General features: G+C 53.5%; 1 protein-coding gene across 1 annotated transcript in view; it reads left to right on the top strand.

Annotated features, from left to right (window-relative positions):
• Nucleotides 1-26,770, top strand: part of Spock2 (SPARC (osteonectin), cwcv and kazal like domains proteoglycan 2) — a 28,701-nt gene extending 1,931 nt beyond the window's left edge. Inside the window, exons 2-11 of the mRNA XM_052163628.1 lie at nt 12,753-12,761; nt 12,988-13,033; nt 13,272-13,386; nt 14,926-15,040; nt 17,367-17,481; nt 17,827-17,943; nt 18,510-18,728; nt 21,328-21,390; nt 22,792-22,929; nt 23,029-26,770. Coding sequence (XP_052019588.1) covers nt 12,753-12,761; nt 12,988-13,033; nt 13,272-13,386; nt 14,926-15,040; nt 17,367-17,481; nt 17,827-17,943; nt 18,510-18,728; nt 21,328-21,390; nt 22,792-22,929; nt 23,029-23,174 — 1,083 coding nt within the window. The 3' untranslated portion in view covers nt 23,175-26,770. The remainder of the gene's footprint in view (nt 1-12,752; nt 12,762-12,987; nt 13,034-13,271; nt 13,387-14,925; nt 15,041-17,366; nt 17,482-17,826; nt 17,944-18,509; nt 18,729-21,327; nt 21,391-22,791; nt 22,930-23,028) is intronic.
• Nucleotides 26,771-27,033: the final 263 nt, after the last annotated feature.

Here is a 27,033-nt window from a genome sequence, read left to right as displayed (position 1 = left end):
CAAAGTCAAAGTGACATTTTCATTAGTGAAGGAAAGGAGCAACCCGGGCATCCAGGCCCCCGGACCACCTAGTGGGCCCTTGTTCTCCATCTTTGCCCTACCAAAGGCCTTCCCCAGGCACCTGCAGGCCCAGCCCAGATTAGCGCAGTCTCCTGCCGCTGTCCGCAGTCCAGCAAATGAGGGGGCAGCAGCAAACTGATCCTTCCGGAAGGAATCCATGTGTCACCGCTCCCGGCCTCCCTCTGACTCCCCGGCTGCTGCTTGATCTGCCTGGGACTTAGTGAAGGTCAGAGAGGGAAAGTACGGCTTCATCAGAACAGTGAGGGTTTAAAAATCAAAGGTCCTTCTCCTCATCCACCCAGCAGCCAGCACAGTGGGTGCTAATAAATGCTTGACTGGCGTAGGGCTGCCCACCTGTCTCCCTGTATCAGTGCCCGCCCGCCGCCACTGCCACCCCCATCAGAAGAAAGGCACCGGCATTAAAACCATAGGACCAGCCCCTGCAGGATTCACAGAGAACACGGTGGCCGGAGGGGGGGGGAGGGGGTTGTGCTTTGAAAACTCAGATTTTCTCAAAAGCCCAATTTTGGGGGAGCCCTGACTGCAGGAGGATGGGGTCTGGCAGAGAAGTGGGGTGAGGAAGGCAAGACAGGAGGGCTCGGCCTTGGGGAGTCTGTCAGCAGCTTCTCCCTAAAGGTGGAAAGCAGGCCGCTAGCTCAGAGCCACCACCTTGCGTAACCACAACAGTGAGAACAGTACCTCTTGGAACCGTGTGGTGCACAGACTGTGCCCCGGTGCCCCGGGACCCCGCCCGTGCTGCACACACTTCCCGCCCCACCCTAAGAGCTGGAGCCTCCGGTTAGACATTGTAGCACAGATCTATATCCATCCCCGTCCGGCCAGCTCTCCTGAGGAATATAAAAGAGAGAGAAAAAAGGAAAAAAAAAATTTTTTTTTGAGGAGTCCCTAAGGGACTGCCAGGTTGAGTTTGACTCTGGTTCCTAAGTGATCACAGATGGCGCAGGGCCACCTGTCTGGCTGGATGAGAGAGGGACAACCAAGAGGGTGAGCCGTGCTCAGGGAACAGGATCCAGGGCATCAGGGACATGGATGAGGGGCTGTGGCACCAACAGTGGACAGAGGAGCAGGGAAGATGGAGGAGACCCCGTCAGAGGAGTCAGCCAGTGGGAGAGGCTCTGAGGTGTTGCTTGGACACAGGATTGGCTCAGTGGGTGAGAAGGGCCTTCTGCTTAGCATTCTCTCTGTAAGCTCCAGAATTATCAGAGGCAGGCTTTGCCAACAGAGTAATCCTCCCCTCCAGTGGGCACCAGGCTTTTCTAACACCAGCTCCTCTTCTCCCAGGGAGGAACGGATTCATGATGGAGTAGCGGATTCATGATGGAGTAGCGAGGTTGTAGCCCGAGGCTGGCTCCATGGTTCCCAAGTTCTCTTCCCCGGGGGCAGTCTTAGGCTTTTTTAAGAGTCCTGCTCTTTAGGGTTCTCATATCTGGATTCACTCCTGCCGTGCTGGGTCAGACTTGTGCATGGGTCTTGGAACACAGCACGCAGGGCCTCGTGGTTAGGGGCACTTGAGAAGAGAAAGCCATTACACCTCATCTCTAGGGTCGACTCCAGAGAGCTTGGCTGGGAAGAACTGACTGTTCTCTCTCTCTCTCTCCTTGGCTCTTCGCTTTGCAATCCACTTCCATTAAATTTTAATTATATTTGTGAGTTGGTGAGCACAGTACTGGCACCCAGAGGCGTACTGCCAATCCATGCTGAGTCGGGGATGGCAGCGAGCCTTCCCAACATGCATTGCCTCTTGCGCCTCGCCACAACCCGTGAGAGAGCTGTCCCTTGATCATCTGGCCTTGTATGGTCAAAGACACAGGGGACATTGGGCAGTTTGAGGGATCCACAACTGGGAAGAGCCGGGGCTGGCATTTCATTGTTGTTTTGGTTCTCTGAGGCAGGCTCCCGGGTCCCAGGTGAGGGCTTACAAGCATGCAGGCAGCGCTGTGCCTGGTTTCTCCGGCACTGAGAATTGAACTCAGGTTTCTGTGCACACCAGGCAGAGCACCCTACCCACTAAGAAATGCCTCCAGCCCCAGAGCTCGGATTTGAATCCAGGTCATGTAATCCGGCTTTGTCTTCAGGATATCTGACGTCCCTCATCTCTCCTGAATCGGGGAGGAAGCGTCAACCACAAAGAACCGAGTGTCCCCAGGGCGAGCGTCCTATCGGCTTCCAAGGCTATCTCTCAGGAAGGGGCAGCATCTCCTTGGAAGGAGACAAAGACCCAGTGTCTTCAGCAGCCTCGTCCCCACCCTGGCCTAGTAATATCCAAAGAGGGACGAGAGTGGAGAGTTCTAGGACAGCTTGGCCTGGGCTCAGGGCCTTCCCACAGGATGTCAATCATGGCACATTCGCTCTTTGAGCCTGAGCTTCAGATTGGGAAGCTGACGTGCGTGTGCCCTGAGGAAGCTTATCTCAGGAAGGAGGGCATCCCTGCAGGCCCAGTCCTTCAGGAGGAAAGCATCGGATAGAATGCTGTTGTCTTTGGAGCTGGCCACCACCTTCCTCATTCTTTATGTCGAGGATGGTCCAGCGAATGGCTTCATTAGCTCCCTCATCCGCTACGGATCTGGGTGTGCGTATCTCAGGCTTCATGGTGATCCTGGAGGGGGTCGGGGCTGCTATCCGCTGACCGTGTGCAAGTCCCGTCGATGTCTTTGTGCCCGCCAATAGGCCAGTAACACGGAAAAGCGGCAAAGGGGTTCCTAGATCACTGTTCCCTCCGGCTCCCAACCTCTAAGGCAGCGTGAGTGTAGGGACAATCTGTGCCTGTGTTGTGAGGAGGCGTGGGTTTGTGAGAGCCCCAAAGTGGGTCAGAAGGGATTCTATAATTTGGGTTGGGAGCAGGCCAGGTCCTTCACCGGCCTCCTCCACCCTGGTTTCTGAGGGTTGGCATCTCCAAGGACAGGCAAGCATAGTGATGGTGGATTGGAGGACTCAGCCTGATGCTCGCCCTAGGAAGAGAGGGATGGAAGAGGCTCACGGCTTGGTGAGGATGCAGGAGGCTTCTCTTGTCTCTCAGCCTTTCTCAGGAGGCAGACAGCCCATGGCACCTCAGTTCTCCACGGGGTCAGAGCTGTGGGAGGAATGGGAGGGCCCAGGCCTGCCTCAGGCCCCAGGGGCCCAGCAGAGAGTACTTTGTTTCTCTTCTTATAGGGAAGATAAATGCAGGAGCCTGAGGCAATTACTGGCCTTTCTGAACCTCCATCTTCTTTCTCACTGGTTTAAGGCCCAGACTAATGACAGGGATCCCTGAACTCTGAGCATCCTGTGACCCTAGGAAAGGAGAACCCCCCCACCCTGCCCCCCTCCCTGGCTGGATGTGAAGTCTTTGTGTTCAAGGAAAGGTGTCCTTTTCCTCCAGAGGAAGGATCTCTGACTGAGCAGTAGGGCTCAGCCACACTACCCCTCTCCATCATTTCTCTCTATGTAGTCCTGGTTGTCCAGGAGCTCACCAGGTAGACCAGGCTAGCCTGGAACTCACAGCCTCTGCCTCCTGAGTGCAGCCATTAAAGGTGCCCAGCTCCTCCACTGTTTCTCTTCCTCTTCTCTCTCTCCCTCCTTCTCCCTCCCTCCCTCCCTTCGCCCTCTCTCTTGAGACAGGGTTCCTCTATGAAGCACTAGGCAAGCCTCGAACTCACAGAGATCCACCTGCCTCTGACTCCACAGTGCTGGGCTTAGCGGTGTGCTCTACAGCTTCCCTTTCACTGTTGATCTATGGCAGGCCGGCAGATGGGGGGTGGGGGTGGGGTGGGGGGCAGGCACGAGCAGCAGAGCTTTCTCCCTCTTGTAGTCCAGAAGCCAGAAAGTCCACGATCAAGATGCTGGTGGACGCTGTCAGGCAAGGGCTTCCTTCCGGTTCCTCTTCTTTAAAAAATGTTCGTGTTAGCTTATGTGTATAGGCAGTTTGCACGCATGTATGTCTAGGCACCATGTGTGTGCCTGGGACTGGAGTTACAGACATGAGCTCTCATGTAGGTGTGGGACATGGACCCTTGGTCCTCTGGGAGAGAGGCCAGTGCTCTCTCTTTAGTCCCTTTGTTCCTCTCGTATGTGGATTCTGACCTCATCATCTGTCCTAGTGACCTCATCTAAGCCCAGATGCTTCCTAAGGCTGTCAGCACCTAATGCCACCTCACAGTGGGGTTTGGGGCCTCTGTATATGAGTTTAGGGAGGGGTGGAACCAGACATACAGCCTGTAATATAGTCCCTCCCCTTCTCCCCCAGGGCCACCAAGAGTCGCATTAGGGCTGTGGACAGGAGAGACCTGGCTGTAGGCCTAGGCCTGGGTACTGAGTTTAGTTACTTTGCTTTTTGAACCAGGGTATCATATTGTTCTAGGATGGATTCAAACTCATCAAAGCTGACATTGAGCTGATTCTCCTGCCTCAGCCTCCTGAGTGATGGGATTGTCGTGAGTGCTTTTAGGACACAGAGTTTGAGTAGTGTTGTGCTCCTCTGAAGTTCTGGGGTGGGCTGGTCTCCGATAGTCCCCCCCTCGACGGTCTGCTGCAGGAACAGCCCCTTTCCTCGGTGCTCATTGGCCGCAGCTCACCTGGCACTTGTGGGTGCTGTGTGTGTGTGTGTGTGTGTGTGTATGTGTGTGTAGGAGGACCTTGGATCTCCGGGGCCCTTCTGCTGAAGCAGTTAATGTATTTGTTACTTTTGTCCTGTGATCTGTGATCTCATGTTGGGCCCTCCCCCAGTACTGTACAGAGTGTTGTAGGTGCTCCACAGCAGTGCTCACACACTGGAAAGCAACGGGGGTGGAGGGTGTGTGGGGTGTGTGGGGCATGGGTTCCATCCCTTCCCACAATCCTCTAAGCCCCACCTCTTTCTTGCCAGCTACAGCACCATGGGTTTAGGCCCCAAAGATGAGGTAGGGTAAGGGCTCTGGCCTGGGCTAATTATTCAGGTAGGTCTGTTCCTTTTTTTTCTTTTTTTAAAATTTTTTATTTTTTGGTTTTTTGAGACAGGGTTTCTCTGTATAGCCCTGGCTGTCCTGGTACTCTCTCTGTAGACCAGGCTGCCTCTGCCTCCCAGAGTGCTGGGATTACAGGAGTACGCCACCACCGCCCGGCCTGTTCCTTTTTCAAAGTGTTGGGGACCTAAGGAAAAGAGATCTCAAGACTCTTTGCCCTCCAGGCCCCTATGCTCCTGCAGGCCTCTATGCTCTGTGGAAGTCAGCTGACCACCTCTCCTGCTGCCTGGCTCCAGTGTACTTGTCTGGGACATGGTGGAGAGACTGGAATTATTCACTCCACCCCCGTTCCGTTCTCACTACTTCATTTGAGAAATCCGGGAAAGCAGAGCCCCAGGTCCTCACCAGCTCTTAATCCCCCATCTTACCTATGAAGTCAGGGGTCCCGAGGGCCAGGCGCCTGAGACCTGGTCTGCTCCTGTGGTCTGATGTTCTTCCAAACTCAGTGCCCAAGACTCCTCAGCCCCTGCCTGGGGTCTTCCTTAGAGATTGCCATGGCAACCTTGATGCAACTCTGGTGTATCCCTTGCAAAACCAAGGCCAGAGACAGTTCAGAATAGAGGCCAGACCCTTGGCCTCTCTCCTCTTCTCCACCCACTGTGTTTGAGTTCTTTACACACAGCAGGGACCACTGCTGGGTGTAGGATGTGAGGACTGAGTGGGCGGGGGGTGGCCCAGATCCTGTTAGAGTCATGGGAGGTCATCCTCTGGCCTTGTCTGCCCTTGGCAGGGCGTTGGCGCAGGCATACCTGAGCCCAGGCCAGGCTCCTGGCATGCAGGGAGCACTGTGAAGCACATTTTTACATTTGGAGGAAATTCCTGAGAGGGCAAAGAGGTGGGAGGCGGCATCTCCTAGATGCCCGGCTCCGTCTGTTTGCCCAGGCCTCACACCGTGGACACAGTGCCTCCCGCGAGAGAAGCAGGTGTTTAATGCCGCCCCTGCCCAGCCAGCCCTACCTTTCGCTGAGGCAGAGGCTGTGCCAGGTACCCTCACCTCTCCCCTCCTAAGCCTTTTCTGTGGCTGTGGTTGTTTCTTGGGGAAGACAGGAGAAGGCACCCTATAAGGCCCCCCAACTCTGAGCCTTCCCCAGGGGTGAGGGACATTCCTGCACCCATTACGTGTGTTCTGGAATGAGGTGAAACGATTCTCAGATACCAGGCCTCTCCAAGCTCAGGTGAGGCCTGGCCCACTTACATTTTTAAAGATTTTTTAGCTGGGCAGTGTTGGTGCACGCCTTTAATCCCAACACTCAGGAGGCAGAGGAAGGCAGATCTCTGTGAGTTCGAGACCAGCCTGGTCAACAGAGCAAGTTCCAGGACACAGAGAAAGCCTGTCTTGAAAATCCAAAAATTAGAGATTTTTGATTTATTAAGAAAATGGAAAAATAAAAAAATAAAAAAGCCCTAACAGAAGTATAGAAGCCGTGCTGGGCGTGGTAATCCCAGCACTTGGGAGGCAAAGGCAGGCGGATTTCTGAGTTCGAGGCCAGCCTGGTTTACAGAGTGAGTTCCAGGCTAGCCAGGGCTACATGAAAAATAAAAACAAAAAACAAAAACAAACAAAAACCAAGTATAGAAGCCGAGGCTCAGGATGAACTCATGTGAATGCGCTGTGACAGACTCATTGAGAGACAGCAGAAGTCCGTATTTGTGGTCACTTGGAACCACCCTGTCCCCACGCGGTCAGCTGCGTGGAGAGCCTGGGTTTTACGGACCTAGTCATGCCCCGCCTTCCCAGTGTCCCTCCATCTTGGTTCTGAGCATTGCAGAGCACCCTGTTTTACAAATAAGAAAGAAGAGTTTGTCCTGGCCAGGTGACTCCAGCCTGGCATCCAGTGGTCAGGCCAAGCAGGAACCCAGCACGCTGACTCCTCGCTGGGCATCGGGGTGAGGGGGTCGCTTCCCTCCGCACAGTGCTGCAGAGGGAGGGTGGGTCAGTGACTCCCTGCTGGGTTCTCGGCCCCGCCCCTCCTCCTCTGTCCCCAGCGTGCTGAAATCGATTGGGTTAACTCAAGCTGTGAAGTGAGCTGGCGATTTGGGTGCTAATTAAAATGACAGGAAGTAAACAGCCTCCAAAATACCCAGCATGCGCCCCTAAACCCACTAGGCCTGCGCACTTCATCGTTCCCACCCCAGCTTGGCGCAGTGGGCCTGTCTCCATGGCAACTGAGCCGGAGCTGCAGAGATCAAAGCAGGAGATGGGTTAGCTCCAAACCTGCAGAACCAGGGGCGGGTGAGGGATTTCTGGAAAGAGCCTGGAGAAGGGAGGCGCCCGGAAACCTCCCCCTCCGATGCCAGTCCCCTCACCCCCTCCTGGATTCAAGACTCCCTGAAGTGGGTTGACGCGCCAGGAGAAACTACCACGGCCTGGGGCTTGGGCTTCCCGGTTCCACTTGACCCAGGTCTTTATCAGTTAACATTTATGGTGCTAGTTTGGGGGTCAGTATTCTGCCGCGCAGTCGCTGCGAGCTCCTCTATGAGACACTTAACATCCCTGAGCTTCAGTTGAGAAATGGAGATAGCTACAGTAAGTTTCGCTTAGGGCTTCTGTGGAGAGTCAACAGGGCAGGAGTAGGAAAACCTTAGTGTAGCGCTTCCCCGGGTGAAGACGCGCATCATTACCGTGGACTGGGTGCTGGGCAGGGACGTCGCACTGTGTATGGTGTCTTCCCTGAAGGAATTGGATGTGTAAATAAGGCAGAGGAAAGTAGAAACATTACATGGCTGGGTGTCACCAGAGCAACGCTAGGCTCTCCTCGGTAGACCAAGCAGACAAGGGCGAGGTTAGAAAAGAGCACGCAGGAGCTGGGCTGTGACAGATAACCGGGTCCGGAGTCAGACGTGGACACATGCGCAGAACGGAGAAGGCAGCTGTGCAAAGCTACGGCCTGCTGAGAGATCCCTGCGTGGCCAGTGGACTCCGTGACCACACACAGATGAACCTTCTTCTGGAGGTGTTGGGGAGCCAGGGAAGGGATTCTCAATGTAACATTTATAGTGATCCCCTCCTTTCCTATAAAAGCAATAGATGTTCACTGTAGGAAAAGTTGAAGATGAGGGAGGGGGAAAAAAAGAGAGATGCTAAATGCTCGCCGCATCTTTGCCCCGCAGAGGAAGCATCTTGCTAATACTCTGATAGGAATAATTTTCCTCTTGGTCTGTCTGTCTGTCTGTCTGTCCACCCTCCTAAATAAATGAGTGCAGGTTGCTCTGGTAGTAAATAGGACACATAGGAGAAAAGAAGCCACTGGCCACCAGCCTGGGGAGAGTGAGTGAGTGCCACCACAGGGTTCTCCCGGGATTTCAGCTCAACTGTCTTGAAGAACTGGTGGGGACCGGAGAGGGTGGTAGGGGAGGGTGGAGTGGGGTGGGGAAGGAAGTCAGGGGGCTTTGGAGAGGGCAGAGTGGCGCTAATGGCTCCTCGTGTCTGTGAAGCTCCTTCAGGGGGAGACAGAATGGCTCCTCTTTCCGCCCTGTGGCTCCCATAGACGTGGAGAAATCAGACGTCCGCAGAACGCCAGAAGATGCACAGGCAGAGATGGCAGCGAGTGGGATGGCGGCGGTTGGGGTGGCGGCGAGTGGGGGTGTGGCATAGATGTGAACTCCAGCCTGCTGGTCTTACTCGGGCTGTCCAGAGCTTGACCAGGACCAACTCACGTGAGCCCATCGGTCCCTAATTGTACGTGGACTTTGGGAGACTTAGTTTCCCCCTCCTATGACCCTGGGCCCATGCGGCACAGGGGAGGGATCTTAGCTTCTGTGGGTGAGAGGCCTTTGAAGGACATTCTCCAGCCTGTAGCCTCCCCCCACTCTGGTTTCTTCACACCGGGGAATGGCAGTGCCAGGCCTGACCCTTATCATCTTCTGCTCCGTTGTTCTGTCTCCCTACACCTCTAAAAATGAGTTTTCTCACTTTTAATGGTGTTACTGCAAAGTACTTGGAGAGAATTTATTTCCTATTTATTCATTTTCAAGAGTCAGGGTCTCCTGTGTTCCCGGGTAGCCTTGAGCTCACTGGCTGAAGAAAACCTGGGACTTTGGATCCTCCTGCCTCTATCCTTTGGACTGCTGGGATTATAAGTGAACTAACACACAGTCCCTGCGCTCCTGGGGCTGGAATCTGGGGCTTCTCGCTGGGTGAGCGCTCTGCCTACTGAACTATAGTTCCTGCCTGGGAATTTACTTTAAAACCTTGTTCCCTAGAAGTTTTTCTCGCTTATCTGTTTTGTGACCCTCCCCTGTACTAGCCAGGGATGGTGGACGTGGCCATCTGTCCATCTAGAACTCTGGGTACCCACCCATCTGCCCTCTGCTCTGGCTCCTGCTTCAGAGTGTTAAAGATCCTCCAACCCCTGTCAGGTGCGGATGAATCGTAGCAGAATCATAGGACATCCTCTTTCCTGAGAAGGCCCAGGTACCTTTGTCTGATTATTTCTCACAGCTGCTAATAAGACCACTTGGGTGCCATAAACAGTCACACCGCAAGGAAGGATGCGTTGCCCAGCCAACCACAACCCCCTTCATCAGCTTGAGGATGATACTGGCTCCTGTCTGACCTCAGTGGTTCCCCCCCCCCCACACACACACCGCCTTGTTCTACCCCAGAACAACTATTCCCATCATGCCTGCAAGATGCCTTGTCACCGCTCCCTGTGACCCCTATAGGGAGCGATTAGTCTCACGTCCCCACTGGACTCTGCTCCCCAGCAATGACCCCTCTTTCCCCAGCTTTCAGGGACACTTCACCTTTCATCTCTTCGCCCCTATTTTCCCACACCCGAATCCGAGCCTCTTGTTGCTATAACGGCCTCTGTGTGGAGCATGTTCCTCTGAGAGAGGCTGAGGGAGAGGTGGCTGAGCCTCTGAGGCCAGGAATGTGCCTGAGGCGCTAACAAGGGAAGCTGGGACCCGGGGACCCTGGGCAGCCGCAGGTCCTCCTCTGGAGCCAGGGGCTGAGTTGCAAGGGATTATGAAGTAGGCACCTGCCCAGCCCCTCTCCAACGGTGCAGTGGGGTCACAGGGCTTAGCTGGGCTCTGGAATGGGACTCCTATTCAGAAGGATCTCCTCTGTCCCCAGAGTCAGCATGGAGGCTGCCTCCCCTGGGGGTGGGGCACAGCATGGATGGAGTCTTAAAAGCCTTCCACGCCCCACCTCACTTGAGTTTCTCATCAGACATTCTTGGCCTTAAGCTTTAAGGAGCCACTTTGTACTGAGTCCAAGGATTCTCCAGTGGGTTCTGACTGAACTCTATGAAGCCCTCAGCAGGCGCTCCGGAGTGAGCAGCAGGATCATTGAAGATTATAGATCACCTCAGGCCCGGCCCACTCCAGGGTTTTAGCAGGTGGCTGTTGAGAGCACAGATCTTGCTGGTCAAAGACACCTGCTCCCCAAACACCAATCACAAGATCCTCTGTCCTTGAAATGGGGTCAGTAGGTAGCCCAGTCTAGCCTTGAATTGGATATCCTCCTGCCTCAGCTCCTGACTGCTGGAATTGTAGGCGTGCAACGTCATGCTCCCCCTCTTCCCCTTTACAACCATACCGCACCCCCCATTCCCAAGAAAAAATGGGGGCAGCAGGAGACAGTCCCTGAAAAAGCTCCAGCCTGGTCAGCTTGACTGGCTTCAGCTATTTGGCCATTCTAGGCCTATTTCCTGGGCAGAGGACCCCTGCACCCAAGATGCTATTGAAGAAGAGGCTGGGACTGAGCTGTCCTCCTTTGCCTGCCCAGACAAAAGTCCAAGTGGGGGTGGGGGTGGGGTGGGGAGTGGCATCCATCTTCTGGCTTCCAGAACAAGGCCTGAACATTTGGGCCCTGTTGACATTTCTCCTGTCTGGGACTGAGCCGAGGCCTGGGAGACACTTGGCTCCTTGGGCATCCTGTGGTGTCCAGGTTGAGGAGAGCCAAGGGTTAGGGGAAGAGGTCAGATGGGAGAGACAGAGAGGCAGGCAGAGACATGCAAAGTCCCTCTCCCCCTCTTCTCCCCCTCCCTCCCTCCTTCCCTTCCTCCCTCCCTCCCCCCCTCCCTCCCAGGGAGCCTGGGGGGCCCCTCTGGCCCCTCCCTCCTCTCCCACCCATCTCTTAATACCTTTCCTGTCTATGGAGGAGGCAGGAAGACTGCACCCAGTGAGTGTGAAAGCTGGAGGCTGCTCACAGAAATGGGGTCTGCTACTTCATTTCTAGATACAAACCATCTGGTACCGGCGGATGGCCTTAAGTGGCCCCGTGTTCATGTGATACACATCTGTATGCTGATGTGCGAATCGAGGAGGATGAATGTGCACACTTGGCTGCACACAACACACATACACACAACACACACACACACACACACACACACACACACGATATGTGCTCATAGGCATACATGTATATGCCTAGGTAGGTCTAAATGAGTAGCCTGTTTTTAGTTTGACCATTACCTGCCTGGCTCTACCCTGGAAACTTTCACACCTGCTGCCCTGTTACCTGCCGGTTTCCAGAAGTGATTTCCAAAGCCCTCATGGGCATGTCTTCACTGCATGCCCTTGTTATCTGATATCAGAGCCCCGCGCCCTCTTCTCCTCGGCATGAACAGCTAAATGCCAGGTCTGTGACACCCCACTCCTGCACATCTCTGACAGGGATATGGCAAAGACTAGGATGGATTGCAGGCAGCCACATGTAGTCTCTCTTCAGTGTCCCGCAGAGAAAGCTGATGGTTGGTTCTCGGGAATCGTTATCCTTCAAGATCCCGGAGCTGCTCCTACCTGCCTGACAAGGTTTCTTCCAGACACCTTGGAAGCTGTTTGATGGTCTTCAACAGCCATCCCCACCTTGAAGGGCAGAGAGAGGAGGCCAAGAGTGCTGGTGCTTTTGTGCAAGGGAGGTGGCCTGTGGGAAGCTTATCTTCTTCCGGTCAGGCTCCGGGCGCTTGGGTTCCGTCGTGTGATGGAACAGAATGAAAAGGTCTCTAAGGGCCTTGGGTCCCAGAGGTCCTGTGAGGTAGAGGAAAGAGAGGGTTATCCTGGGCACCAGAGACCTGCTTCAGTGAAGGTGGAATTTGAGTCACATAATGGCACATCTCTGACTGTTCTGGTTTCTTCTGCCCGTGACGGCCTGGCTCATGTGACCTGGAAGGACCTTTCAGGTTCCCTGGACCATGATAACCAGGAAAGCCATCACCATAGTTACTGTCCCCTTCCCAGTGGGCACCATCTGAGCTCTGTCGGAAGGAAGGAATGCTGACAGAAACCAGCTTCCTACAGCAATTCCTCACACCTCCCTCACAGGGTGGGCAGGTGACGGCAGGGTGCCTGCCAAAGAAGAGGCCGCAGCAGGAGAAACTGGGTGCCATTTCCCAGATACCCTGGGCAGAGGCACAAGAAACAGCATTACCAGGCAGTGCAGCCCCTCAGACATCTGCCTTGGTAGTTGGGCCAGGGCTGGGCTGGGGTTTGTTGTCCTTTCAAAACCGGGGCACTTAACTTACAGCCTCCAGAGTACAGTTTTTGTATGTGTGCAAAAGATGCAGGAATACAGGCCTCCAATTGGTGTTGCTGGGGGTATGGGGGGGGGGGATTGGGTCTCTAGACTTTTTTCACAATCAAAGTAGACCAGGGAGGCCCTGGGCCCTGAGAGTGTGCCTCACAGCCAAATCTTTCTTCTTCTCTCCTCTGCTCGTTACCTGGGGATCTGTGGCGTTCTGTCTTCAGGAGGTAGAAGTGAGTATAATCTGGGCCTCTTCCCCGGCCAGCTACCAGTGTGGGATGGGAAGTCCCATGTGGGAGAGCCTGGAAAGGGTTCTAGGGAGCATTGTGTATGGGGAGGCTATGGGCAGGGCCTGGGTGGGCGGAGACAGTGGTCCAGGCCCCTCCCATCCCGTCTCTTCAGTTGAGCCTGAGATGTAATGGGGCTCTTCCTTTCTCCCATCCTTCTGTCCCTTCCTAGGATGACTATATCAAGAGCTGGGAAGACAATCAGCAAGGAGATGAAGGTAGCATTTCCCTCTGGGGTGTGTGTGGGAGGAGGCTGACCCCCACGGGGACAGGAGAACAATCACTCTGCCCTGGGGCTCTCTAAACAGCCAGGCACCTTGGGTGCAGACAGGACTTGCCATCCTGAACTCTGGTTACCAAGGGCTGCTGGAGAGAGGGACCTCTGGGAGTGTACAGTTGGGCGGGGGATCCTGGGTTCTCCTTGGTGTTCAGTGTCCTGCCCTCCTGTCCCCACAGCCCTGGATACCACCAAGGACCCCTGCCAGAAGGTGAAGTGCAGTCGCCACAAGGTGTGTGTCGCTCAAGGCTACCAGCGCGCCATGTGCATCAGCCGCAAGAAGCTGGAACACAGGTGAGTGACAGCCAGGAGCCCCGGAAGGGGCTGTGTTGCTCAGAAGGTGGGGCTCCACGACCCTATCCTTACGTATCAGGCATCTACTGTTTCGAAGAGCATCACTCACAATTTAGTGGCTCAGAACAAGAGCACGTGATGGCATTGTCTATGAGCAGTGGTTCTCAACCTTCTTAAGGCTGCGACCCTTTAATACTCATGCTGTGGTGAACCTCCAACCATAAAATTATTTTTCATTGCCATCTCATAACTGTAATTTTACTAGTTATGAATCATAATGTAAATATCTGTGCTTCTTGATGGTCTTAGATAACCCCTATGAAAAGGTCATTTGACCCAGAAGGGATAGCAACCCCCAAGTTATTTCAGAGCATCAACACACCCAGCGTTGGTTCTATTGGTTTGGTTGGGTGTGGCTCAGGATCTGTGGTAAGAGGGTGATTCGGACAATTCGCTCTCAGTGGTCACCAGCAAACAGGAGGCAACGTGGGCAGGAAGACATGAGGGAAGACAGAAGAACCTGGAGAGAACAGACCCCCCATCTTAAGAGACTTTCTGGGGGAGCAGGGGTGTCTGAGGATAAAAGAGATGGTATTTGTGAAAGTGGAGACTTTAGGGTTCTGTGGAAATGCAGGAAGTGCTGGTGTTGGGGGCTCTCCCTTTTCACTTGTCTCCTGGCTGTTGGTTGGAGGTATGAGTCCCTAGTCATTGGAAATACCGGAGGGAGGTTTGGGTGTCCTGGCTTTACCTCAGGGCACTGGCTTTCTATAAATGAGTAGAAACTGGGATAAAGGAAGGGAAGGTGGGAGGGAAAGAAGAAAGGAGAGAGAGAGAGAGAGAGAGAGAGAGAGAGTCAGAGACAGAGAGACAGAGACAGAGAGACAGTGACAGAGATAGAAGCAGAGACAGAGAGACAGAGACAGACTAAAACAGAGACAGAGATAGAAACAGAGACAGAGAGTGCCACGTCTCACCAAACACACTCAGGACCTAGGGAGTCACAGCTCCTCTCTAACCTGGGTGTCCTGTGTGCTTAGTCTAGCACAGGCTAGACCAGGATGATCTGAAGACCCTGTTCTGATATGCAGGGGATCATGAAATGTGGAAGACTGTAGTTTTTGAGGCCTGTGGAGGAGGAAGGAGGCGTTGAGGGGCATTTGGGGGTGTTATACCAACTCTTCCATTTTGCAAATGTTAATGAATCCCTGCACTGGAAACCATAACAGTGGTTACTGGGTGGCTAGACACGGTGACGGGATGAGCCAGATGTGGCCCACGACCTCTGCTTTGGTTAGTCCCTCTTGCAGTCAGACCTGCCTTTCTCCCTGGGAAAGGCCAAATGAGGGTGCATGTCCTGCTCTGCTGGTCCATTTTTAGGAGCTGGGTTTGACAGGGGGAGGGGTAACGGGAGAGGACGGGAGCGCAGGTCTACTGTAGGCCGCTGGACTGGACTCTTGTCAGACAATGTCTTCTGGGCCTTCTGCTAGAAATCTCGTTTTTATATCCCCGTCCCCACATCTCTCCCATCTATCTCCACAGGATCAAGCAGCCTTCTCTGAAATTCCATGGAAGCAAAGACTCCATCTGCAAGCCCTGTCACATGGCCCAGCTAGCTTCAGTCTGTGGCTCCGATGGCCACACCTACAGTTCTGTGGTGAGGAGCCTTGGCCCCGTGTGGGGTGGAGGTGGGGTGTCCCCAATGCCGCGGGGAGCAGAGGGACCACTGGCTGACTCCGACAGTCTGTTCAATGAAGCCCTCAGACCTGGCCAGGGTGATCTGACCTGTGGCAGGCAGAGGACAGCAAAGAGATATGAAGAGATGTTTGGGCAGGTAATGCAAGGGAGAAGCCAGGGAAAAGCTCACAAAAGTGCTCAGAGCCCTGGATGGAAGGAGGGAAGCTCACGCGCTCAGTTGCTGGGAGAAAGGAAGGACTTCCACACTGAGGGCTTATTGCTCGCCAGACCAGCAGGGGGCGCTGTGGGCAGGGCACAGCCCGCATCAGAAGAGGTAGGGCTTAAGCCTTGGGAGGGAGCAGATGCCTACCTACCTTGTGGAATTCTGAGAGGAAGAATGGAATGACGTCTGTGAAAGCATTTTGCAAAGTGAAGAGTTCTAGGGGAGCACAAGGGATGGCTAGTAATGTTTCTAGAAGTAAGACACTAGGGTGCTTAGATAGGGTCGAGTTAGGAAACTCAGGGTATGTATGTGTGTGTGTATGTGTGTGTGTGTGTTTTGTTTTCTTCTTCTATTTTCCTACGATGTGAGTGTGTGCATGCATATGTATACATGTGTGTGTATGTGTGTGTGCATGTTTGCATATGTATACATGTGTGTATATGCATGTATGTACATGTTTGTGTGTGCATGTGTATGTGTGTGTATGTTTGTGTGCATGAGTACATGATTGCATGTGTGTACATGTGTATGTGTACATGTGTGTAATGTTTACATGTGTGTACATGCTTGCATGTGTGTGTGTAGTATGTGTGTGAATGTCTGCATGTGTATATGTTTGCATGTGTGCACGCATGTATATGTGTGCATGTGTGTACATGTATGTGTGCGCATGTTTGTGCACATGATTGCATATGTGTACATGTGTATGTATACGTGTGTAATGTTTGCATGTGTAGCTGTTTGCATGTGTGTGTGTGTATGTGTAATGTTTGCATGTGTACCTGTTTGCGTATGTGTGTGTGTGTGTGTGTATGTGTAATGTTTGCATGTGTACCTGTTTGTGTGTGTGTGTGCACACACACGTGCGTGTGCATATGCACGCATGTGCATGTTTGCATGTGTATGGGCCCAGGTTGATGCTAGAACTTTTTCTCCATTGTTCTTCCTTCTTAGTAACTGGGTTAGGCAAGTCCATGATATTGGTGGTATTCCCTGCTGAGGTCAAAGTGACCGAGGGGACACAGGAACTAGGGGACTCACAAACAAGAGGGAAGGAGACAGCAGAGAGGAGTTGGGAGGAAGAGGGGAAGGGGGAGAAAGTGAGGGGCTTGGAGAGATGGCTCAGCAGTTAAGAGATCACTGACTGCTCTTCCAGAGGTCCTGAGTTCAAATCCCAGTACCCACATAGTGGCTCACAACCATCTGTAACAAGATCTGACGCCCTCTTCTGGGGTGTCTGAGGACAGCTACAGTGTACTTGTATAAATAAATAAATCTTTAAACAAAGAAAATAGGGAAAAGTGGGGTGCAGAGGAAGAGGAAGAGGAGGAAAGCTGTGTCCCGCAGGAGAGGACAAGGTATCTTGTGGGCAGGAAGCAGCCAGTAAAAGTCCAGGAGGTCTGTCTGGATGCCACCTCAGGCTCAGGGCCGTGAGCATGGCCGTGGGCATGGCCGTGGGCCTTGACGTGTAGTGGGTTGGCCTGATGTTTATATTTCAGTGTTAATTCAGGCCCTTAAAATTGGTTGTCCTAGAGAAGAGAGGGTCTGTATTTAGATGTTAGCTAAGCGATCTTGTCTCTAGTTCCTTGTGATTGGTAAAGAAAGATGTTAATAGTCAGTAGTTGGGCAGAAGAGACACAGGTAGGGGTGAGGTTTTGTGGGCTTGGGTCAGAGAGGTCCACAAGGAGAAGGAGAAAGAAGCTGCCAATGGGGGGCGGGGGGGAAGAATACTATGCAGGTGAGGAGAAATGGAGCGTGACCCTAAGGGCTGCCCAATTGGGACATAGTAAATAATAACTCCAGGTTATCGATAAGAAAGTAGATTCTAACAACAGAGAGGGTAGGCAGCTGCCTAGCGCTTGCCCTGCTTAGGACTTATATAAACACCGTGAATGTGTGTTTTTTATCCGAGGACTCAATGATCAAGGCGGGGTAGAAGCCCCGGGCTGGGGTTTTAACATCCACACTACACCGATGTGCTCCCGCAAGCACAAACCCTCGTGGCCCTTCCTCCCAGAGTGGTAGGAATTCCCAGGGCCCCTGGCGGCAGGGCCCTTAGTTGAGCCTCAGCTCTCTCACGCAGTGTAAGCTGGAGCAGCAGGCGTGCCTGAGCAGCAAGCAGCTGGCGGTGAGATGTGAGGGCCCCTGTCCCTGTCCCACGGAGCAGTCTACTGCGCCTTCCACCGACGGCAAGTCAGGTAAGAGACTGTATGACCATAGCTAGACCCAGGGCGTTGGGCCTAGCCTGGAGGGAGACCTGGGACTGTAGGATAGTTTGCAGACTGTATAGTTTGGGGTCCTGGTAACATAGAATAGGCAGCTGGGGCTTTGTCCGGTTTGTCTTCCCTGAGAAGTGGGAGAGAAGGTGGTTTCTCTATAAGGAGATTGGCTGGGCACTGAGTGACAGGGAGGGGAAGAGCAAGGGGCGGGGATAGGGGAGGAGGCGAGGAAGCTCCTCCCACTCTTCCCTTAACACCGCCCAGTCTCCTGTCTCCTGCTTCACCCCGCCCAGCCTCAACCCTCCGCTCTGTTCTGCATTGCAGAGACCTGCACTGGGCAGGACCTGGCCGACCTGGGGGATAGGCTTCGTGACTGGTTCCAGCTCCTTCGTGAGAACTCCAAGCAGAACGGCTCAGCCGGCAGTGCAGCTAGCCCTGCAGGTGGTATGGGGGACCGATAGATACTCCGCCTGGGGCGGGGCGGGGCGGGGCGGGGTGGGAAGACAGGAAGGCGCCCGGCAGACAGGTGTCACAAGGCCAGCCCACTCTGTCCCCTTCCTTGTCAGAGTCCAAGCCTATGATGTGAAACCCCAAGGAGCTTTACCTTGGGGTAGAGTGTTCGGTTGGCGTTAGCCACAATAGGCTGTGGGTCCCAGAGCTTAGTCCTTCCTGGGGGTAGCCAAGGAAACTGGAAGAAATGCTGTTTTCTGGGCCTGAGGATATAGCCAGGGAGAGCACTGCCTAGCATCCTTACAGCCCTGGGTCTGATCCCCAGTACCTAAGAAACATCTTCAGAAAGGTTGTGAAATAGGCTTCGAGTGGTTCAGGTACAATTCCGAGTGGGGTTAGAGGTGAAGGCATTTGGCCATTCTTTATTTTCCATACCCTGAGGTTAAGTGTTAGGCTAACCTGACTCTGAACAGAGGTCTGGGGCTGAGAAATACACAGAGATGAACGGACAGACGGATGGACAGCCGAGCCTACCTGAATTCCAGTCTCCTCTCCAGGGTTGGACAAGAGCTTGGGGGCCAGTTGCAAGGACTCCATCGGTTGGATGTTCTCTAAGCTGGACACCAGCGGAGATCTCTTCCTGGACCAGACAGAACTGGCTGCCATCAACCTGGACAAGTACGAGGTCTGCATCCGCCCCTTCTTCAACTCCTGCGATACCTACAAAGATGGCCGAGTCTCTGCTGCTGAGTGGTGTTTCTGTTTCTGGAGGGAGAGTGAGTACAACCTGGGGCTCCCTGTCACCCACCGGCTTCTTTCCTGGGGGTGGGCGCAGCCCCAGCTCCACCCGATCTTTGGGGGTCACCGTGGTTGCCTCTCGCTCACATGCTTAGGCTCAGAGCCTCCCCAGCCCATCTCAATGCTGCAGCCGTCTCACCAGCCTTCTCTCACCGGTTAGAACCCAGGGCAGCCAGCATGTAGCTCTCTCCCTGGGCGGCTCCCAGGCGGACTGGATGTTGTGGGTCCTGAAGCTTGTGTGCTTTTGGATGCCTTTAAATAAAAAATAAATAAAGATCCACGTGGGGGCTAGCGAGCTAATTCCATGAGTAAAGCATTTGTCCTGAAAACCAAGTTTCAGCCCTGGAACTTATGTAAAGGAGGGAACTCTCTCCAGTCCTCTATCTTCTCATGTACAACATGCTATGCTCATGCCTGCCCTCAAAAACACATAAACACACACACATAGACATACATGATAAACACACATACAATTATGCATGTCATGTTTTGGGGGCCCCCTTGGAGAATCTGAAAAGGGTGGGGCAGGGAAGGGTCTTGGAGCTTGAGGACACATTAGTTTTCAGTGGCTCCCCTTCTGATGGACACATCTTCTTCACCCAAAACAATTGATTATGGAAATTATCATTAGCTCACACATGAAGACTGTTTTTTGAGACAGGATTTCATACAGTCCAGGATTTCCTAGAACTCACCATGTAGCTGGGATTTTAGACATGCACCAACCACACCCAGATTTAAAAAAAAAAAAAGATTTATTTATTTTATGTATATGACTACACTGTCACTGTCTTCAAACATACCAGAAGAGGGCATCGGATCCCATTACAGATGGTTGTGAGCCACCATGTGGTTGCTGGGAATTGAACTCAGAACCTCTGGAAAAGAAGTCAGTGCTCTTAACCACTGAGCCATCTCTCTAGCTCCCACCCCAGTTTTATCTATCTATTTATCTATCTATCTATCTATCTATCTATCTATCTATCTATCTATCTAATTCTGTCTGTCTGTCTGTCTATATCTATCTATCTATCTATCTATTTCTCTGTCTGTCTGTCTGTTTCTATCTATCTATCTATCTATCTATCTATCTATCTATCTATCTATCTATCAGTTTTGATTTTTTTGAGACAGGGTTTCTCTGTGTAGCCCTGGCTGTCCCTGAACTCACTCTGTAGACCAGGCTGGCCTTGAACTCAGAAATCTGCCTGCCTCTGCCTCCCAAGTGCTGGGATTAAAAGCGCACGCCACCACTGCCCAGCCAGTTTTACTCTTATTGTGTCTCTTTCATCTTTTGGAGACAGGGTAGCCTGTAGACCGAGGTGGCTCAGAACTCACTCTCTATCCCAGGCTGGCCTTGGACATGTGGTCTTGTTTGTCCCTGGGTGCTGGGATTATAGGGCATACCACCATGCCTGCTGCTTGGCATGTTAGCTGTGTGTGTTTAGGTCTGTGCTTAGAGATCACCTAGGCCAAGAGGCAAATGATGGGGAAACTGAGGTCTCTAGTGAGCTGCCTGGCCAGCAGCTGGGGTAAGCCCAGTGCCTCCCTGCTGACTGCTGCATGGTTAAAGTAAGAAGCATCTGTAGCCAAAGGCCAAGGCTTGGCTAGGGCTTTACCATATGATAAGTTGGGGTCCCAAATAAGTGACCACATCTTTATGAGTTCACTTTCTGGGAGGTAACAGTTTCTATCTTAGAGGCTGCGTGAGTGCAGAGTGAGGAAATCTGGACGCACAGCACCATGGGAGGCATACCTCCCTTAGCGATGCTGAGGACCAAGAGCCTTTCTGTCTTCAGTGTGCTGACTGGCCTACCTGCTGCCCCTGCTGCCCCCGCCTGTACACTCCCCAGGCTGCTGATATCCACCCCACTTCTGCAAATGCAGAAGGCTTGACCTGTCCTGTTTTAATATCCAGCAGACCTCTGGTTTGGAAAGCCATGGTGTCCCCAAGGTCCCAGACAGGAGGGACATTCCACCAGTTATGTTCAGGCCTGGGGGTTAAGGCCAACATCTTCTAGTCTCCTGTTGTACACTTTCTCAGCCTGTGTTGTCTTCCTGTTCCTTCTGCCTCTTTTGAATGTTTGTTGTTGTTTTTGTGTGAGTTTGTTTGTTTGGTTTGGTTTTTGAGATGAAGACCCACTCTCTGACTGTGGATTTCCTGGAACTTTCTATGTGGACCAGGCAAGCCTTAAACTCACAGCTATCCACCTGCCTCTGCCTCCAGAAGGCAGCGGTTAAAGGTAGACACCGCCATGCCCAGCTCCCTTTTGAACTTTTTAGCTCATCCTATGAGAGCCAACACCTCCCAGAGAACCGTGGGGTTCTTGGCATCCTTAGCCTGTCTAAAGCCATGATGGCCGCCCTTAACTGGACCTGGGTGTTTTCATCCAACAGAACCTTGCAGTGGTTTGAGGATTTTAGTAGGATCGGTGAATACCTCCACCACCCTGCTATGACCTGATGTGAGAGACCTGGTGTTTTATTTTGCAGAGCCCCCACAAAAGGTTCTAAGTTTGGGGGGCTCAGTGTGCTTGCAGCACCGTGGGCCAACACTAAGGTTGCTTCTCTCTCCAGAGCCCCCCTGCCTGGCAGAGCTGGAGCGCATACAGATCCAGGAGGCAGCCAAGAAGAAACCAGGTAAGGAGGGGTGCAGAGGGGGAAAACACCTTTCTTGGTTTCATTGGCTCGATAGGCAGGAGTCACCACAGCTGCCCTGAGGGAGCATGTTTAAACACTTTGGGTTATCCAGACCAGGGCTGGAGAATCCGCTACTTTAAATTCATTGGAACGGGTGTGTGTCTAAGGCTGGAAGGAGGCCCCCTGCATGGGAGATGCTCTTTCACAGTCTAAAGGAACACCCTGGAGAGATGAGAGACCCAGCCCAGCCCAGGTCAGAACCGATGGCCAGGGCAGACAAGGCTCATGGCCGCGAGAAGCCTTTGGACAGCCTAGCCCTGGGAACACTCAGCATGCAGAGTCTGGAAGAGAAGCCCCACCTCAGACTGCTGCATAGGGGTTAAGGGAGCCTCCTGAGAGGCCAGGAGAGAGCTTTCTGGGGCACTAGCCTTGGGGGAGGGGTCTTGAGGGAGAGTAATAAACCAGGCACATAGAGTGATGACATCACGAAAAACCTTCTTGAGGTCTCCAAACAAAACAAAACAAAACAAAAACCAGCAGGAAAGGGCTGGAGAGATGGCTCTGCGGTTAAGAACATTGACTGTTCTTTTAGAGTTACTGAGTTCAATTCCCAGCAACCATACGGTGACTCATAATCATCTGTAATGGGATCTGATGCCCTCTTCTGGTGTGTCTGAAGACAGCTACAGTGTACTCACATACATTAAAATAAATAAACAAACAAAAAAACAGTAGGAAAGGCCCCAGGCATCTGGAGGGTGCCGTTGAGGGTATAGTGATCCTGAGAGGTGGGCCTTGTGCCTCCTTGAGAGTCACATGACTGGCCTCACAAGACCAGCACACTGAATGATCACCAGCCCCCGAAGCCCGCACTGGGCTGTGCTTACTAGGCCTACTGGCTTCCGGCCTTGGTGAGGAAGCTGTTTTGTCATCCACTCCCTCAAGCACGCCCCGGGGCCTTAGGCTCCCCACTCAAGTGTCCCTAATGCCACCCTGGTTGTCTCTGAGGCTCATATCCCTCCCCCTGGGCTAAAACATCTCAGGCGATACCTTGTGGACAGTCTGGGGACCTGAGAGAAATGAGTGTGCCCCCGAAGAAGGAAGAGAAACTCCACATTCCTAGCTAGAGACAAAACCAAGAGTGGGATCCGGCTTTCTAACATGTGGGGCCAGACTGCCCCACAAGATGAAGGCCACAAAACCCAGCAGCACTTGGCAGCATCCTCGAAGAAGCCTGAGCATACGATACAGGGACATTGGGCTTGCAGTCAGTAGCCCCTAGTGTGTGGTGTCTTAGGGGGTGGGTGTCAGTCCCAGGTTGGCCAGATTCCCGGGCCACCTAGGCCCCTGCTCGCACACGACGCCAGCGCCCACACTCTGGGCTTTCGTCCCAACCCTCAGGTGTCTTCATCCCAAGCTGTGATGAAGATGGCTACTATCGGAAGATGCAGTGTGACCAGAGCAGAGGTGACTGCTGGTGTGTGGACCAGCTGGGCCTGGAGCTGACCGGCACACGCATGCACGGGAACCCTGACTGTGGTAAGGAGCGGGCGGCTAGCTCTCAGGGTGGTGTCCGTGGGGCAGGAGAAGAGACGCAGTGTGGGTTCCTCACCGGCCTTTCGCTTCTTTTCCCGACAGATGACATCGTGGGTTTCTCCGGGGACTTTGGAAGTGGTGTCGGCTGGGAGGATGAAGAGGAGAAGGAGACAGAAGAGGCGGGCGAGGAGGCCGAGGAGGAGGAGGGTGAGGCGGGCGAGGCAGATGACGGAGGCTACATCTGGTAGATGGCCCTCGACGGCCTCGGCAGGCCAGGGTGCCGACGGCCAGAAAGACAGGCCAGAAGAGACCTGGACAATGGCAGGCGACTTAGCAAATGGATCCGGAAGTCAGTACGAAGGACCCTGGCTCCAGTGGGGAGGACTGGAGAGTGTAGCGTGTGTGTGTGTGTGTGTGTGTGTGTGTGTGTGTGTGTGTTGTGAGTCACCCAAAGGCCCATATGTTATTGATTTTCAAATGCACACTTTCACACATACGGACGCACTAACAGACCAAAATCAATGAGATGAGATGTCCCTGATAACCTGTCCCTCAGCCCGACACATGGAATCCCTGCCTTGCTCAGTCAACCCTTTCCCCTTCCTGCCTTTCTGCCTTCCTCTTCTGAGGCCAGAGGGGGTGGGGGACAGGAAGCTGAAAACTGAGCATCCTCCCCAAATCGGGCCGATTCCATATGAAAGCCACCATGGTCTTGTGGTGATGACCTGTACACACAGCCAGGCTTACCCTTCCGCTGACATCTGAAGAGCTAGTCACAGGTGTGTCCAGCCACGGCCCTGGGCCTCAGATGGTTAAGGATAGCAGTATAAGTATGTGGCCCAACACAAAGAGGTAAACTTAATTAAAATTAGGGCTCTTTGTTGCTGTTTTTTTTGTTTGTTTGTTTGCTGATAACTGGGTTGAGGAGTTAATACTCTGTTGCAATGTCAAAAGGCTGGACACATCTGGTAGATTATCTCCTAACCTAGTCCTGAGTAACCAGAGATAGCCCAGCAGAATGGGCAGAAACCGTGAGGCGGAGGAGGGTCGGGCCCTTGATGCCAGGCCTCAGATTAACCCAGTCGGTCGGCACCTGTTGCCTCACGGGGCTCTAGGCTGATTTCTGTCACCACACAGTTGAGCGTTGGTGCAGCCTGCTGAGGGCTTGCTGCTGTTACCTCTGCTCCCTGGCGAGGGTCCCTCTTATGCTAAGGAGCAGAGGACCAGAAAACAGCACATGTCTGCCCACCTCCTCCCTGACCGTCTCGGAAATGATCCCCTCTTGCCCAGACCAGTAGAAAGCTCCGTCCCTGAGGTCCTGTGAGGAAACAAAGGTCAGCTGTGACTTCCTGTGCCCAGAGATAGTCCTGGAGGAGAGGCCCCAAAGCCTTAGTCCTCTGGACCATGACTTGCCTCTGTCTCAAGGGTCCCCAAAATGGCCCTAGCAGAACTGCACCCCAGACTCAATTCAAAGCCCTTCAGCATATATGAATAAATAACCGCGTATCAGAGGGGACCACCCCGGGCAGCTGGGCCCTGAAGCCATCAGCTCGCTTTCAGAACTCCAGGCCGGGTGGGAGGGGCTTTTACCCGGATGCCCTACGGGGTCTCATGTGTTTATTTCTCTCCATTTCCCCTTCCCCATCTCAAAGGAAATTCCTTAAAATAGCTGATGAAGAATTTTTACCTGGACCTGGGCCTCTGTGTGTGTGTGTGTGTGTGTGTGTGTGAGAGAGAGAGAGAGAGAGAGAGAGAGAGAGAGAGAGAGAGAGAAAGGAAAGAACACCCGAGGGCCACCCTGACGGCTAGGGAGAGCGAGGACAGCCCCCTGTGTGGCGGAAGGCTGGGAAGCTACTACTGAGGACCTTGTACTGAGACTTCCAGGACAAAGCCCCAGCCTGGCTCCCTCGGCCTCTCAGGGGCCCTGGCTGGCTGGTTACATCCACTGAGTATCGGTTGGACTTTAGGGAAGAGCCTCCTTCCCGTTCCTTTCTGACACCCTGGAATGGCCACCTTCCTTGTCACCTCCTGGCGGAGATACGGAAATGCCACTAAGCCCCTTAAAGTGCTTCTCATTCCACGGCACAGCTCTGACTCTCCGGTGACTGTCACCTGACCCCATCCTCCTCCTCCTCCTCCCTCCCTCCCTTCCGCAGGCCTCTACAACCATCCTCTGGTCCCTGGCTCAGTCACATCAGCCCTCTGCATTCTAGAAGCAGCCATCCCTCCCCCTCCTCCCCCTCGTCCTCCCCTTCCCCTCCTCCCCCTCCTCCTCCAGCTGGAGTTACTTGAAACTTCCTGCTCTCGCTAGGATGGAGTCTTATTCTTCCTCTGCCCTAGCTGGATTTCCAGAACATCCCTTGGTAGCTGTGAAGGATTTTAGGCTTTCTGGGGTGGGGTAGGGGGTGGTGTAGAGGAAGGAGCAACCCTTCTTTCACCCCGCCCCGCTGGGGGGTTCTGTGCTCTGTGTGTCCCTGGATCTTCTGGGTTTTGTATCTGATGCGGTAAATATGTTTTAGGAAGAAAGCAGGTGGTGTGGAACTGTGGCAGGCCTCAGGGGTCCAGAAGTTTGTCCCTCTCTAAAAACGTTCCCCTTTCATCCCACTGAGACCGTGACCCACAAAGATAGGCAGAACAGATGTTCCTGGTGGGGCTGATGGGGCCCAAGTAGCTTCTGGTTAAGCAAGTTTCGGGTTTCCTCAGGAGCGAGGTCACAGGTCAGATTATTGTCAGTCCTGCATCCCCATCCTTGAATAAGCTGCCTGCCTGCCCAGTTCCTCCGTGCTCCCCAGTTCCTCCGTGCTCCCCAGTTCCTCCATGCCCCTGCCTGCTCCCGTTCCCTTGCTGTGGGCAGGAGAGGTGGGGCTGTGTTGGCAAGAGTTCAACCAAACTACGGCAGCACCACATCTTGCTGAGCCCTGGAGCTGCCCTACTTAGAGCCTCCTGGGAGGTATGGTATATGTTGGGGCGCTGGGGCCGTTTGAGATTGGAAGGAGTAAATGTGCCTTGGGAGGCCACTCGGAGGTCCGGAGTAACGGGGGCGGGGCTTAGCCTTGGAGCCCGGTCCCGGAGTAACGGGGGCGGGGCTTAGCCTTGGAGCCCTGGCGGGAAGCAAAGTTGGTGAGACATCTTGAGTTCTTCCCAGTGTGCCACAGGAGTCGTGACCACGCGTGATGGGTGGGCACAGGTCCGTCCTCCCCTGCTTTAGATTGGGACCCATTTGGCCTTTCTTGTGTTTTATCTGCTTTCGGCTTCACCCCAAGTGGGCACGTAGCTGGGGTCCCCAAAGCCTGAGCCCAAAGCCCTCGTGGAGAACCATCTTTGACATCTGGGTCATCACGAGCCCTCCTGCCTGCTGTTGTCCCAGGGAAGGACCTCGGGGTGCAAAAGGAGAGCTAAGACACCCGTACCAAGTCAGGCAGCGCAACCCGCCTCTCAGCCCGTGCCCCACTTAAACTGTCCGATGTGTAATCCCTGAGCTTAGAGTTAAACATTGTGGTCAAGTGCTTGGGTTCCGTCTGTAGATTTAAGTGCTGACGTTGTATCTCTCAGTAATTTTAGATGTCTCTTAAAAAACAGAACAAGTGTTAGACCCGTGCGTGCGTGCGTGCGTTGGTGGGCACTCAAGCATCCTGTGGGTGACCCCATTCTCTACCCTTCCTCTGCGCCACGCCCCCCTCCTGCCCCACCCATCCCCATCCGCCTCCACCCGGGGCCCCTCACCTTGCTGTGGTCTTTATCTGCCTATTATTCAGCCTAAGGAAACAAGTTCACTCTACACACGCATAAAGGAAAGCAAATGTTATTTTTAAGAAAATGGAAAATAAAAACTTTATAAACACCACCTGCTGAGAGACCTGTGCTTACTCTGCCTTAGTGTTGTCTTAAGAGTCGTTGATCTAGGCAGATGAGACCCTGTGGTCCAGACTACCTCGGTCAGCTCCGCGCTCTTACCACTGCAAGAGACCTTGGAGAGGGCAAGCCTGATTCGTCCACAGAGGACCACGCACAGTTTGAAATGCGTAGCGTTATAGCAAAGGTGCCTCCCGTCTAAATTAGCCTGTCAGTAAGCATACCCCTGCATCTCAGCTGCAAAGAAGAGATGAA

The sequence above is a fragment of the Apodemus sylvaticus genome, chromosome 19 (assembly GCF_947179515.1).
Source record: "Apodemus sylvaticus chromosome 19, mApoSyl1.1, whole genome shotgun sequence".
Classification (NCBI taxonomy): Eukaryota; Metazoa; Chordata; class Mammalia; order Rodentia; family Muridae; genus Apodemus; species Apodemus sylvaticus.
Note: the sequence above shows the minus strand (reverse complement) of the source record. Positions and strands in the feature narration are given on the sequence as shown.